Below are 15,432 nucleotides of genomic sequence, written 5' to 3' on the forward strand. Positions count from 1 at the left end.
CTGCCCCATCTGACTGCCAAGGGTAAATGCATGTGGCTAAATTCTTATCTAGATGAAGTGACCATGAGAAATGACCAGGTGTAAACAGGGTCTCTGGTTAGCTAAGGCATATGGAGAATGCCGGTCAGTGTTGCATGCCCAAAAACTTGCTAAACTTGCTAAAAACACTGAAACCTTTTCCCCCTTAACCACGAGAGGTCATGTTTCTTGAGTCTTGATTAACGCTCTTATAAACACCCCTTATAACCTCAGCATGGGCGGAGCTATACTGCTGTGCACTGTGCAGGCAAACATACATGAGTATTAACATAAATTTACATAAAGTTCAAAACGTGTGTCAGTAGTAGTTTTGAAACTTTAACAGTGTTTCCATACTAGAGCACAGGCTCTTACTGCAGAGACGTGAGAAAACCCGCAGTTTTCCCATAATATGGGCTCCTTAATGCAGCTTAACGCGCGCTCACTGCTGGTGTGTTGCAAGCAGTACTCGCGTGCGTGAGGGTATCATCAGGGGCGACGTCACAGCGCATCCAAAAGCTCTCGAGCCAAGCGTTGTTTTTTTCCCCCACCCATATTCCGCCAAGCCCCGCCCTCCTGAGATGGGATTGGTTGATAGTCCACGTTCTTAGTCCGCAGTCCGCAGTGAAGCTCCGAACAGCCCCGCAGAGGTAACCAATCAACGCAGGGGATTCGGGTTTCTACCAGCCAATCCTAGCTCATGAATGCAGGGCTTGTCCCAAAACAGGTGGGGAAAGAAAAATAACGCTGGCGAAGCAGATGTAGATCGAAGCGAAAGCGGGGGAGTCGAGCCGAACGGAGGAGCCCGCAGTGCACGCCGCCTCTCTGCTCATCGCATTCGGCCAGAAGATGCTCCGGGTGGGCGTTATGGCTCGCAGCGTTCCCGCTCTCCTCTCGCTGCTCTGCGTGGCGCTGGCGGCGGCGTCCGCCGACCTGTTCGACAACCAGCTGGGCGACATCAGCTACTGCAAAAAGCAATGCCAGGTCAACATCCGAAACAAAAGCCCGGCCAAAGTAAGTGACACCCAGTCCAGCCAGCTAAAGCTAACGCGCGCGTGCAAGGTGCACCTTTTAAAGAAGGGGGGGGGGTTGTGCAAAGGGCTTTTATTGCTTTGCTCAGCTGCAGCCTGTTTATTATTTTTTGGTTGTTGCTTAAAATGTCATGGTGCAGCCTGACAGGGAGCACATTCATGCATAGCAAAGTTAGTATTCTGCTGCCTCGGTGGTGCATTGTGCTGCTGGGCACTGTGTGTGGATATTATTATTATTATGATGAAACTTTATCTGTGAACTGATGATGTACTAAGCTATATAGTCTCTATACGGCTTTGTGTGCCACCGCATGGACGCCCCCTGCCCCATGATGCAGGCTGCAGTGTGAAGGCCCGGAATGATGGGGCTGTTTTATGATGCATGACTCGTAGCCTAATGTTGAGCGACGTGAGCAATGGTCCAGTGGCACCTAAAATATATCTAAAGTGATGTTCATTACCATTTACGCATTCGCCCCCTACCCCCTTTAACCCCCCCCCCCACACCCCCCCACCCAAGCTGCGTCTTTTTATTGTGTCCTCGTGCAGATTATTGTTAGATATAGGCCTGAAAACCATCCGCGTCTCACGGTTGTTAATAAAAAAAACACGCTTCGCTGTGAGGTTTGCTCATTTATCCACACCAGTGACCTGAATAACAACCATGGAGGCTTCTCCATTTTGTTGGGAGTAGCATTTTCCTGCCTGCGTTTTCCCAGGGGCTCGCCGAGCATCACCTTGGGCAGGTGCAGTGCTAGGGGGCGCTCCTGAGCCCTCCACGCCAGCACATAGGAGATTAAAATGCAGTATTTTAATCAATAGGTCGCTTTTAGGTCATATAATCAATGCTGTTTAGATCTGACCAGCTCAGCTTACAGGTTTTAGCCCAGTCCAGGCTATATCTCATCCAATCGGGGGTTGTATTATTAATATTAACCTAATCTGAATGTCCAGGCTGTAAACAACTCGACTAGTGTTACGAAACGCAGCCGAGCTTTAAGCCTCTGTTGCGAATGGCACTAAAGCCACGGTCACACACACACACACACACCTCTGAAAGCAGTGTGTCCGCGCTTTCTAAAAGGCCCTGTAACACTGCGGCTCTGAGATAATGGCATTAGTCTGTTGACGTTTATCTCTACCGTGTGGGGGCGCTGTTTGTTAGAATTTTTTTGTTATCATGCCCTCTTTGAGGGCAGTAGTTTATTCACTTGCACTGGATACAGAGTGGCAAAAGAAAACAGGACTTTTAAAGTAAAAAAAAACACAAAACATAAACAGCACAGACAATTTCTAGATTTTAAATGTGTGTTTTTAATATTAAAATGCTATTAAAAAGACCATATTGTCACATGTTATCATGACAAACATTGTGAGTAACCTGACTGGGCTTTTAAATTAAAATGACATAATTAAAATAATTTTTAATATTAAAATGACATTAAAACACAATACAAAAAACCTTAAGCTTTCTGCACACCAAACACAATAATCAATCAATATATGTAATATTATTTTTTTTCTGTTTTTTTATATTAAAATGACATTAAAACACAATACAAAAAATGACTATATTGTGAGTAAACCTTAAGCTTTCTGCAGACCAAACACAATAATCAATCAATATATGTAATATTATTTTTTTCACCACATCTACAGATCACTGCAGTAAAATACACTGGATGCTTAGTGCTACATATCATCATATGACACACATCTTTTATTCCCAAAATAGGAACTTTACAAGAGGAAACACCTTCTTAACTTCCAGTAAAACTCAGTGTAAAACATTCTCATATTTTAGCATTTCAGTTGTCCCATTCATCTTTGAACTTTTTACACAGTGTATTATATTTATAGATTATTATATCTCATAAAATAAAAAAAGAGGAACAAGGTTTATTTTTAAATCAGCAAAATCTCTGCACTGGACTGCAGTGGACAGCTGTATGGAAAATAAGACAGTAAAGCTGTTCTCTTGGGTAATGTCATGTTTTACCTACAGCTGGAAAGGCTTAATGATATAGTTGAGCTAAATTAGAGGTTTAACTCACTGTTCTTCACTCAGTGGACAAAATAGAGGGCTGAGCTGTCTGTCTACCATAGGGATTCAGTCTATTTTTAATAATAAGGTACTTTGCTTGTTTTATACTACATAGTTTAACAGTATTGTACATGTACACCATACTGCAGCTGGTGCGTCTTCACAGAGAGGGCATCCTTTAAACAGAACTCCAAGAAATATGATGACTATGTATAAACTTTGTATTGGTTTATACAAACTCTTTTCCTCATGATTAACCCATGTGATGCCATTAAACATGTTAATTATAACATTTTATAAAGTGAGTACAATTGGTTGCTAGCACAGTAGCTCATTAGCCCAAAAATACTGTGAAGATAATTTGTCTCTAAGGGTAATCCTTTGATACTACTGATACTGCCATTTCTGGTGATTATTGCAAGTAGCCTAACTGAGAGTACTCTATTAACTGTATGCAGTATGCAAGTAACGAATTATGGCATGTGCTTTAATATTCTTCTGGTCTACTGGCTCACGGATATGCCTGTAACTGTAAACATAGGCGCAGCACATTTGCTCCACCATCATTTCTTCTGAAATAAAGGGTATTATATATAATTATAGAAAAAATGATAGATAGTCCCCTTTTGCTTCTGTAACAGGTTATTTTCTTCTGGGAAAGCTTTATTACACTAGATGTTGGAACATTGCTGTAGGAATTTGACTGTGCTCAGCAACAGGAGCATTAGTGAGAATACAGATGTTGGATGACTTATGCCGTATCACCAATGCCACTGCAACTCGTTCCAAAAGCACTGGATGAGAGAGCAAGGCCAATTGTGCTCTCTCAGGCTCTGGCTCCTGATGGTAGGCAGCATGACCTGGGATTCGACCTAGCAATCCTTGTGTTACAGTGGCAGTGGCTTATGTGCAAATGATTTTCATTACAAAATGACAGAATGTTTTCTGTAATGATCTTTTGTTTTGATGTACTTCTGAAGAATCTGCTAAGAATCGTTTATGGTAATTTAAAAAAAATGTAACATCTTGCATAAATTAGTGTCATTTTGAATGTGTTTTGTGCACTTTAACGAGCACTAATCACTCAAAAACACTCTTCTCAGTAATCTCCGTACTGTATATCTAAGTGTATCTAATTATCAGCTCTATCTCCTTCTATCAAGCTCAAGGGCGCCTTTAGACTGTAGCCTATTCACACTAGCTTATAGATGCCCAGATTAGTAGACAGAAAAGCACTTGTGTAAAGCATCTGCTAAATGCCCTAAATCGGACTGTATGATTTGTATATGTGGTTCTTGCTCTTACAAAGCTCCCTGTATGTTTGCAGGATTCCATCATGAATGCGTGCTATCGCGGCTGCCGCCTGTACTCCATTTGCCAGTTTGTGAATGGAAACACTGGCTTCAACAACAGCAAGGAGGAATGCCAGGGAGGTAAGGCCTTGGGTACATTGGGAACCTGCACCGTTGCTTGGATTTGAGCAGACCACACAAAGGCCTGAGAGCAGCATTGCAGTGTCTCTGCAGAAAGTATCTGAAGGAATCTTTTGGAGTTTACTGTTGGAAGGCTCATATCGCTAGTCTTTGTCTTGGAGACTGTCTGGAGAGGGTTTTTTTTATATTGTTTCTTCAGCAGATGTGCCCTCATAGCAAACAGCGCTGCCTGAGACAGTGCAGTCTCTATTGGAGCTGTCCAGCTTGTGGGAGGCTGCTTTATTGAAAATCAATCCCGCTCTCTGGTGGAAGAGGCAGATGCTCAGATGTTTGTTGATATTGATGACTGCCAGGCTGTAGGGAGAATTGAATGGGAATGGAAATACCTGACAGGTACAGTGTGTGTGTCTCTGTCTTGTGTGTGTGTGTGTGTGTGTGTGTGTGTGTGTGTATATACGCAGCATGCCAGGAGGCATACAGTAAGTTACTGGAGCAGGAGGCTTGCAGCACAGGCTGTGCCAGCCAACCAGCTGAGCCTGAGATCAAACGGAGGAAGGTGAGAATGCTGGTGATCAGCTTCTTAGAGCTTGTAGTCTTCTGACATTTGTGTCCAATTAGCCTACAAATCAAACACCTAACACACAGACTGGGATTTCTTTCTGCAGCTCAAGGCCTTGACCAATCGTCCCAAACCGGTCTCAGTGATGGACGCTGTTTCCAGCTGGTGTAACGATATCGTCAGCTCTGCTCAAAGCTTCATCTCCTCCACCTGGACCTTCTACTTGCAGGCTGATGATGGGAAAGTGGTTGTCTTCCAGGTTAGTCTCCAACCGCTGAAGGATCGATTCAGGCCATATATTAAATTGACAGCTTGTCCTGTTCTCTAAGTGTAGTCAGCCTCAATTAGCTTACCTTTTAGCTAATTCATTTAGGCTTATAATGAAACAAGGCTAAAGGAAGCTAATACATAATTGATGCTTGTAACGGAATATACACTATATGTCCAAATGTTTGTGGACACCCCTCCAATAAAGATGCATCAACTGCTGACAGAGATGTGCACAACTTTTTTAGTTACTGTTAAGCACCATTACTAATGCCAGGCTTGGGCTAGAGGGGTATAAAGCATCCAGCATTAAACAGTGGAGCAGTGGAACTGTGTTCTCTGAAATTGTGGATGGCGCTTCATCCAATATTTTTTTTATGATGAATTGGGGAGTTGGGGTTGAGGTGGGGTGATTATCATCCAACATACTGACCACACTGACACTCTTTATGCTGAATTCAGTCAAATCCTGCCAATGCTCCAAAATCTAGAAGAAAACCTCCTTCCCTGTACAGTAGAGACATTTACATTTTGTAATATCCTTGATGAGCAGGTGTCCCAATACTTTTGTATCAAGCAATAGAAACTTAATCCCACCAGCATATCTAAACTGTAAAACACTTGCCTCACAGCACATTGGCCAGGTAATGCCACTGATGTCTAAAACAGCAGAACATTTTTATATAGAAAACCTGAAAATATACAAATTTACTTATAATCATCATCTCAACCAGTTCTAACTTCTCGTTCTCCTTAGCCTACAAACTTTGAATAGCAACAGTAGCAACTTAATTTTGAGGCATGTATTATATAAAATGTACTATGATTTACTATGTCACTACAATGAATTAAATAAGGAAAGACAGAAAGTCTGGACCTGTGGATGAGTCAAGTTTAATGAGCTAACATATGAGACTCTGATACTGTAGTCCCATATAAACGTACTCTGTCCACCCCTACAACATATGTGGTCTCTTTTTTTTGGACAGGTTTCATTCACTGTACCCTGGCATTCAAACTCATGTGAATCAGACTGATATGTGCTGAAGTTCAGAACGCCCACTAGCACACTTAACAGAAATAGCCCAGGTTTCCCCGGGGTTCATGCTCAAGCTCAAGTCTTCAGGTTAAACTTTTTGCTGGCGTGAAGTTATGGGATGGAATTAACTCCAGAGTTATCTGAAAGGAGCACAGCAAGCCAAGACAAAACAGGTCTTTAACAAAACAGGTTTAGAGATGTGGCGCAAGAATGTAGAATTAAGCCATGACAAGGCTGCCTGTCTTTCTTTATCCAGAGGCATGATGAATGTGTGGTTATGACATAGGGGGGGGGAAGTGAGAAAGAGACTTCCACAGACCATCACTCAGCCGAACCAGCCTGTGTTTAGTGGGCAGCTGGCAGACGGCCAGGCACTTGAAGTATTGAGTTTGGCAAAAGAAGCTACCAAAAGGAGGGAAAAAATCAAGACCGAGGAGGCTGTCCTGTGATATCCAGTGTCTAAAGTGAGGCTAGAAAACTAGCACTTTCTCAGAATAGCAGTACGCCATTTTTGGTGGATGGGGGAAACTAATGATGGGTCTTCTGTCTTAGCGGTCTAAACGGAGAAAAGCAAACTTCTGGTTCTTGTAGCGAGTGTGATGTTGATGATATATGTTTACAAAAACGTTACGACTCATAAACTCAGACACATATTTCCAGACTGTCAGGTCTTCTTAAATTTAATGCACGCTATACAGAAAAATATCATGGTGTCATATTTTAAAACGAATAGAATAAATCCAAACAGGCTGCCTTGATCATTGCATTGGGAATGCCACTTGAGCTTTATCTGCACAGATTTCCAAGAGAGACACATTCCAGCATAGCATTCTGAAGGGTCTGAAGGGCGTTTGGGAAATCTGTGACCCAGTGAATGTCACTCACAGGGCAACATATTCCATCGGTTAAGCAGCAGCCTGGGCTTAATCATGTTTATCCATTCTGCCCAGGCCTTTGATGAGTCCCTCAGAGGTAGTCAGGGGGAATCAGCCTGTTTCCTCAGAGCCAGAGGATAAACATAAATCCACTGTAGACTAGCCACTGATTGGAGAGACCAAATCTTGTTTCAAATGAGGTCTGGCATCTTGTTTAAATTCCAGCCGAGTTCAACGTGGACATGGTGCAAGGTTTTTTCCGCAAGAGCGGAAGAGGAGGTAAGATGGGTCCGGAGAAAAAGAAAAGTCCAAATAAGGGAAATGAGATTGTTTACAATTAAGTCAGCAGTCCCAGCCTCTTGTCTTGGTGGAGTCTCGTGAATGCTGCTGATCACCTTTGGCATGTTTTGCGGTAATGCGTGACAGATGCACATTAGGCGGCTTTCACTAATGGCAAGATTCCATCGGTCTGCGGCCAGTGAACATTAACTTCCTAAGATGTTCGTTTTTCCCTCTTTGATCCTCTCCCCTTCACGACATCTGGATTCAATGCGTTTGACAGGATGGCTTTCAATAACAGTGACTGTGAGAGGCTTGAGGTTACGCTGGACCAATGGGACCTGGGCGATCTGAGGAGATCTTTGCCAAATTGCCCATTCCACGTAGCATTTCTTGCTACATATGTTTTCATGGGTCTTTTGTAGGGCCCCTTGTAGACTTCTTTAACATTTGCACATAAAGCATTGTAAGTCCTGGCAGATGTAAACTGAACATTCCCCAGCAGAGGACCAACATCTCCAGGAACCTTCATCTTGGGTATGTGTGGGGCCACCAACTCTCATTACAATAAATTGTGCTGAGTCTTGAAAGAATAGCTTCTAGGAGCTTCTAAAACAGCTGTCCTTCTGCTGCAGTGAGATGAAAGTCACATGTTTGGGTTTTTTTTCTCTCTCCAATTTTAGATGGCCAATTAACCAACCCACCCGTTAGTACTCTTACCCTATCACGTCATGCTCTCGACACTGGAGGAGTGAGGACTGACACACGTCTCCTCCGACACATGTGCAACCAGACACTGCCTCCAAAGCGCTGGATACCCAGATTTAATGTATCAGCTAGCAGACATCTATGCCAGTGACCATCACACTAAAGTGATGTAGGATTAGGGAGAGAGCCAACTATGCTCTCTCTGGCACCGGCTGCTGATGGCAGGCAGCATGACCCGGGATTCAAACCAGCAATCCTCGGGTCATAATGGCAGAACTGTCATTTGGAATTATTGCCATAAAGTTTAGATCTTTTTCTAAACACTGAGTTGACGTTGTATCCATATGCACATAAGTTACACAGAGCTTATTCATGTAGCTAACATGATCGTTCCTTATAATGACGGGACCTTCAACAGCTTTACTGAGGTCGCCACCACAAAGCAGTTGGTTCAGAGAGGGCAGGTAGCTCTCGGATGAGCTCCCAAGAGAAATGTTGAAATTCTTTAGAAAGAAAAGTCTGTTCCTTCAATTACATGTTCTAGAAGAGTTTCTGACAAGGTCTCGTCTTGTGGACCGCTTTCCAGTCAGACTGCTCTCCTCCAGGCAGCGCTTGCTGACTAAGCAAAATCTATCTTGGCCCCCACCACAGTGTGTATATTTTAATACATCAAACGGTACTTCATTGACTCTGCACAAGGTGTACTGAAACACTGTTCAGTCAAACAGCTGCCTCATGGAAAATACTGAAACAGAGAACCGTCCTTATTGGTTGTCAGGTTTAGAAACGTGAATAGAGTCTGGAATCAAATGATACTCCAGTATTCAGTGGGTGAAGCTCTTAAAATGTGGTCCAGGACTAAGCTTAATCCCCTGTCTGGGAATCTGTATTCTGTGTTTCTTTGTGTAATGTAGAGGAAAGACTTTGACACAGGAGGTAGAGTAAGACGTTAGTTACTGAATGTCCAGTGTAAAAATGAAAGTCGAGCCAGCATTTTTTTAATTAAACTTTTTAAAAAAGAAAGTATTAAACTATACACCAGTCAGCCATAACATTAGCATCACCTCCTTGATTCTACACTTCACTCACCATATTGGAGCACTTTGTAGTTCTGTTATTCCAGACTGTAGTCCATCTGTTTCTCTGTTCGTTAGCCTCCTTTCACCCTGTTCTTCTATTTGGATGTTGGGTCATACCTTCTCATACTCATACTACCTTCTCTGGGTCATTCCCAGCACTGCAGTGACTCCACTGACATGGTGAAGAGTGTGGATAGTGAGTAGACACAGTGTTTGCAAACTCCAGCAGCACTGCTGTGTCCAATTCACCTGATCCAGCACAACACGCATGTCAGTATCACTGTACCCAAATAATAGCTGCTTTGTGGTGGTCGGTCCTGTGGGGTCCTAACCATTGACGAACAGGGTGAAAGGAAGCTAAAAAAGTATGCAGAGAAACGGATGGACTACAGTTTGGATTATAGAATTACAAAGTGCTTCTAAATGGTACTAGGATCTGATGATCAGTGGACAGATTCACAACTGGCAGATTCACATTATGGCAAAAAGTCAAAAACAGTGAGGATATACCGATGTGGTGACTAGAAAACCAGAATCTAGTAACTTGGCAAAGTCTGCTAGCATATGGCCCAAGCAAACCTTTACAAAGACAAGCTAACAGAGTTACTATATATATAAAGTGTATGAAACCCTTTTATTGATAACTAGACACAGGTGATATTAATTAAGGGGAGGCGGAGGAACATGGATGTTTTAAATATTAGCATCTGCATTTAGTTTTTTTGTTTGTAGCTGGTAAAAAAATATGCAAGTCATCTTTAGTCCCTTTTTTTCCAGAAGCCTCTCTCATCTAAACAAATCTCTCAACACACTTTCTCCCTCATGCTGTGTTTGTTGGTTGTTTCAGAGCCAGCCTGAGATTGAGTACTCCCTGCCTGAGTTGCAGGCTCCACGCTCCAGTGTTGCAGACAAGCCCTGGCCCCAAGTCAACCCACACACACAGCGGCCACACACTGGTAAGATGGAGAGCCTTTAGCTCTTTGGGCTGTTTACAGCTCTTTTCTGAAGAAGCTCAGCTCTGGTCTATAAACACTGTTGACTCCAGTCCTTGCCTTGATTTAAGTCTTAGAAATCTTGTGTTGTATAGATTTCATTTATGTCAATTATATAATCACTAGTGTAACAATACTCCCAGTCCAGGGTTCGGTTCAATTCATTATACTGGGTTCACAGTTCAACATTCTCACGATATTTGACCAGTATTTGAAAGAAGAAAAACAATGCATGTAGCCATCTAACAGATGAGGCTAAATCTGGGAAAAGGGAGGAGTGTGATACATTATATGAGCATGCAGGAATGGGGTGATGATCGGTGCAGGTTGTTTGCAAACACACAGTTGAATTAGATATTATAATTAGTAGAATTTAGTACATTTAATACTTGGGTACATTTCTGCATTGCAAGATCACAAATGTCTGATGCATTGTTACACCCTTAATAATCACAGTAAATTACATGGGTTCCTAATCACATATATTCCAGTCATATATCTCAGCACTGTCACACAAAAACCTTCCACGAAAAAATCGCAACTTTACAGGAGAAGACAAACCTCTTCTTAACTTTCAAACACTTTATTACAAGTCATTTTGGAGCGTCTATAGTGGTCCATTCATCATTAAATTTGGACACTATATAAAGAACAATTGGCTTATCATGAATATGCATAAAAACAGCAAACATGAAGATACAAGTTTTTTTTGGGACAGTGATGTTACTGTATGTTTACATTCTGTACTGACAGTACTGACTTTTAATGACAAAACATGCCTCACGTTGGGGGCTCCAAGTGGTCCAGTGGATTAAGATGCTGCTGCCACTATGATTTAAGGATCACTAGTTGGAATGGGAGCTGAGGGCTATGGGAGCTGCACTTTCCTCTGAGCACGCTGGCTGTCTAGTAATGCTGCATCAGTGGTAGTTTGAAAAGAAGTGGTGGCTGGCTGCACGTGTTGGAGACCTGTGCTAGTCCTCACCCTCCTAGTGATAGGGGGAGTTCACAAGAACAGGGATAAAGTGTTTGGCCCTCCAAATTGGGTAGAAATTGGATAAGTTATATAATAAAAATAATACTAATAAAACATAAAGGATGTCAAAGCATTCTACTTCTTCTAGTTAGCTGAATAAATGCAGTAAGTGAAGTGTAGAACCTATACTTGCCACAGAACTGCTCTGCTTGATTCAGCATTTGAGTTTACAGCACGTCTTTGTTACTGCGGGTAATAACTGCACCACCTAAGGGTTAGACTGTAGCATGCCCTGCGCAATGCTGTAGTGTCTTTAAAGCTCAAAGGTCGCAAAATCAATGACCCCCTGCTGAAAGTGCTGCCTCTGCATCCTTCTAGGAGGGCGGTCGCATGGGGAGAGGAATGCAGCAAAGGCCGCAGGAAAGGGAAAACACAGCAACCAGCACGCTGAGGACCCTGCTGCTGAGCACGACTTCCTGGGCTGCATGTCAAGGTGAGCGAGGGTGAATAGACAGTTTTTAAAAGGTTCTTCTAGCGGGTTTAAGAATCCATTTCTTACTCTTGTAACTTAGTAATTTAATAAAAGTGTGTATTGTCTTCCACATTTTATATACTTAACTACTTATTAATGAGTAATTATTCCTAACAATTCCTAATCTGCTAATACAAAACATTTATTATAAGAGCAAGGAATTGAAATATTGGCTACATTTAGGCCATTTTGCAGTTTAGAGGGTGAGAGTGCAAAGGATTATTGCTGAATAATGATAAATACATAAAGAAACCACTCTTTCTATCTCTCTTGCAGGCGTTCAGGTCTGCCGCGCTGGATCCTGGCAGCCTGTCTCTTCCTGTCCATCATGGTGATGCTGTGGCTGAGCTGCGCAAGCCTGGTGACGGCGCCCGAGCAGCACGTCAAGACTCAGGTACACACTCATTTGTCAACCATTCACTGTGTACTCAAACAAACAAGAGCGGCATATCAAGCCCCTCATACTGACTCGGTCCCCTCTGCACTGCAAATTAACTTGTTTTAAACCTTGGAAGCACTGCTGTCGATTTTTCTATCCTTTTTGCTTTTCAGTTACAGGATTACAATGACAAAAATTACAGTTACAGCCAGCACAACAGGATTCAACCCATCTGTAGCGCATACACTTACTCTTGGTCACACTATTAAATTGGGGCAGTGAGCACACACACCTGGAGTGGTGGGTAGCTTCCACACTGGTCTGGGAGCAATTTGGGGTTAGGTACTAGGCACCAGAACCATGAACGTTGGGGAAGGATGAGGCTTTGCCTGTTCAGATATCGAACCAACAACGTCCTGGTCCCAAGCCCACATCTCAAACCTGTGCCTGAAAAGCTAGGGTCCAGTTACATGGTCAGCCAGTGATATAGAGAAGAGAGGTTTAAGGGCCTTGCTCAAGAGCCCAACAGTGATAGCTTAGTAGACAAAGGTATAAAATCCACAACCCTGTGATCAACAAATTTTTTTCAACAAATGACAAAAACATGGTACAAATGTAAGTCCATTTCAATCATAATGAAAAATTAATTAAAACACTTCAATGAAAAGGATAGATCTGCACTTTCTTTGCTTGTTTCTTTGCTAACACTCTTTTTGCTGAATGCAATGAAATCCGCAGAGCAGTGCTCCAAAATCATTTTTAAATAACCTTGACTTTGAAACTTCAGGTGTCCCAATACTTTTGTCCATATAGTATATGAAGGGCCGAACAACTACAGCATCAGATGTACTCACTGGCCTGTTTTCCTCTGCAGTTGAGCATCAACGGCGATAAAGAGTTCCTGGACGACATGCCGAAAGTCAACCCCTACCATTTGACTCCGGTGATTGCAGTGGCAATCGGCAAGTCTGACGAGGAAAAAGAGGCGGGGCCTCTGCCGGTCAAAGTCGACCTGAACAAAACCTCACTTTAGAGTCAGAGGGTGGAAATCTGTTAATCTCTCTCTCATTTACAGGGATAAAGTCACACCGTTTTTTTCTTTCTAAATAACCATGCATGGCACCATGTAATATATATAATTTGTAATAACGTCCTGTCTGGTGTCTGAGGTCTTCACCCAATCCACCAGACACCTGCAATTGTACTATAGGTGCTTGTCCACACAAAATACCGGCTCGGCCCGTCCTCGCACTGATATTTGAGCTAAGGAGTAAGGAGTAAATTACACAGCTGTCATGATGAAACAGTCTAGTAGTTTTCTTCGTAGCTACATAGAGTTGTAGGTTTTGTTCACTAGACAATGCTACTTAAGAAAACAAGATTACTTGCCAAGCATTGAACGCTGCGCCGAAAGAGTTTAGATAAGAAAGAACACACATTGCAGCGTAAATGGAAGGTGAACACTTCCTAAGTGCTCGCACAGATTAATTAGTGTCACACAGAGATGAAGCACACAGATAGATAAGCCTGGGGCTTTGAAGGTGATTCGGTTGGAAACTCTCCAGCTTTGTTAACGTCAGATACTCGCTGATCTGACAAGCGTGAGGAATCAAACCCGGCCCGTAAACGGAGCCTCACCGTCGGAACAGCTGATTAAAACATTTGCACAACATGCAGACAGAACGCTAATATATTCTTTGAACTAGCATGTCGCCGAAGCCGAGAAGACACTCTTAATTACAGCGAGGGGAAAAAAGACGAACGCTGACAGCTTAGATTAGCCCGCTTGTGATTGTTTTCCGCCTCATCTTGGGAACGGGTTCTGTTCTGTTTCGGATGGAGGGAGATTTTAGCACTTATTTTTCGCCTGTTTGAACACAACTGGAAGCGTGCCCCACTCTGAGAATAACGGGAGCATGACGCTGTGTACATACATGCCGTTATTTATTTATTTATCTCTCTGTTTTTGGGTTTATGCAGAGCTTACAATAACACTAAACTTAAGCGCCTCATCCTTCATTTAGCCGCTCCACTGATATAAAGACTCCGTCACAGCGTGTATGAAATTTGTCCCCAAATTTGCTACCATCTAGTATTTACAGCAAGTGCAGATTTCTCATAGGGAGAGTGGGGTGATGCAGAGAGGTACTTTGTCGTACTGTTGTACAGTAAGAATGTGAATTTCTATATTTATCCTATGGCTTTTATTGTGTTCTTATATACGCCAACGGTAGGGTATGGGATGGTTCTACTTCTGCTTAACGCTAGGCTTTGAGAAATAGACCGTTTGTAACCAGCTGTAGAACTGACCAGCCTGTGGTCGTTTCTAGTGCAGATTGCCTTGTAAAGCTATTTTATCTATTCAGTCCTAGTCGCGGTGCATGCTAGTACGCTATGAGACTTAAATGACCTGTCACCTTACGGCAGCAAACTACTGTACGCTTTTACTCTTTGTGTTTATAGCTTAATGTTGAGTAGACAGTGTAATTATTCTAATTACAGGTGATTAAAGAAGGGGAAGGAATTATATACCCTGAAGTCCACATCTCCTCTGGTTCTAAGTAAGGTCACTGCTGTATGAAATGAAATGAAGTCTTTCTTTCTCTTTTGAACAGTTTTCAATGACCTAATCCATAACACACGATGAAATAAAGTCTTTTCATGTTGTAATTAGCCGGGTGATGCTAGCGTTTGTTTGCTCTGTGCGGGCGTGATCTGAAATTCCTTATAGTTCAGGTTTGTCTCTTTATTATTAGCTTTTCGTGCAAGGAAAAAAAAATGAAAGGATGCTGACAGTAGAGGGCACACTTCACTGGACTGGGTTGCTCTCCATCATTCACAATGACGGCCCAGCACATGCAGCAGCAGAAGGAGCACTACCGCTGCCAGTCGGGAGAGGGATCTATGGCAGTTATTGTTTCATTATGAAATTGACATCCTGTCAGTCACCCCTAGCTGTTCTCACACAAACACATAGTGATAAGAGTTCTGGACCTGAATGGCCTGGAGAACCTCAGAGCTAGAAATCAAAGCTATGCGAAGATGTTCTTTATTCTGCAATGATATTGAAATATTCACAAATTTCATCTTTCTACTAAATTTCAAATAAAAAAAGATTAAACAACATTTCTCTGATTAAGTAAAACCAGAATCAGAGCTTTATATTAAAGGTCTTTGGGTGCTGAAAGAGGTCGAATATTTACCTTTTTGCCCTCTTATAC

General features: G+C 42.5%; 1 protein-coding gene across 1 annotated transcript; it reads left to right on the forward strand.

The window, feature by feature from the left end:
• Positions 1–753: 753 nt before the first annotated feature.
• On the forward strand, positions 754–14,884 carry tmem59l (transmembrane protein 59-like). The gene is made up of 8 exons (XM_072660608.1): positions 754–1,032; positions 4,421–4,526; positions 4,988–5,082; positions 5,192–5,344; positions 10,180–10,288; positions 11,679–11,793; positions 12,109–12,226; positions 13,086–14,884. The coding sequence occupies exons 1-8, from the start codon at positions 868–870 to the stop codon at positions 13,242–13,244; spliced, it is 1,020 nt and encodes a 339-aa protein (XP_072516709.1). The 5' UTR covers positions 754–867; the 3' UTR covers positions 13,245–14,884.
• The last annotated feature ends 548 nt before the right edge of the window (positions 14,885–15,432 follow it).

The sequence above is a fragment of the Salminus brasiliensis genome, chromosome 17 (assembly GCF_030463535.1).
Source record: "Salminus brasiliensis chromosome 17, fSalBra1.hap2, whole genome shotgun sequence".
Lineage (NCBI taxonomy): Eukaryota > Metazoa > Chordata > Actinopteri > Characiformes > Bryconidae > Salminus > Salminus brasiliensis.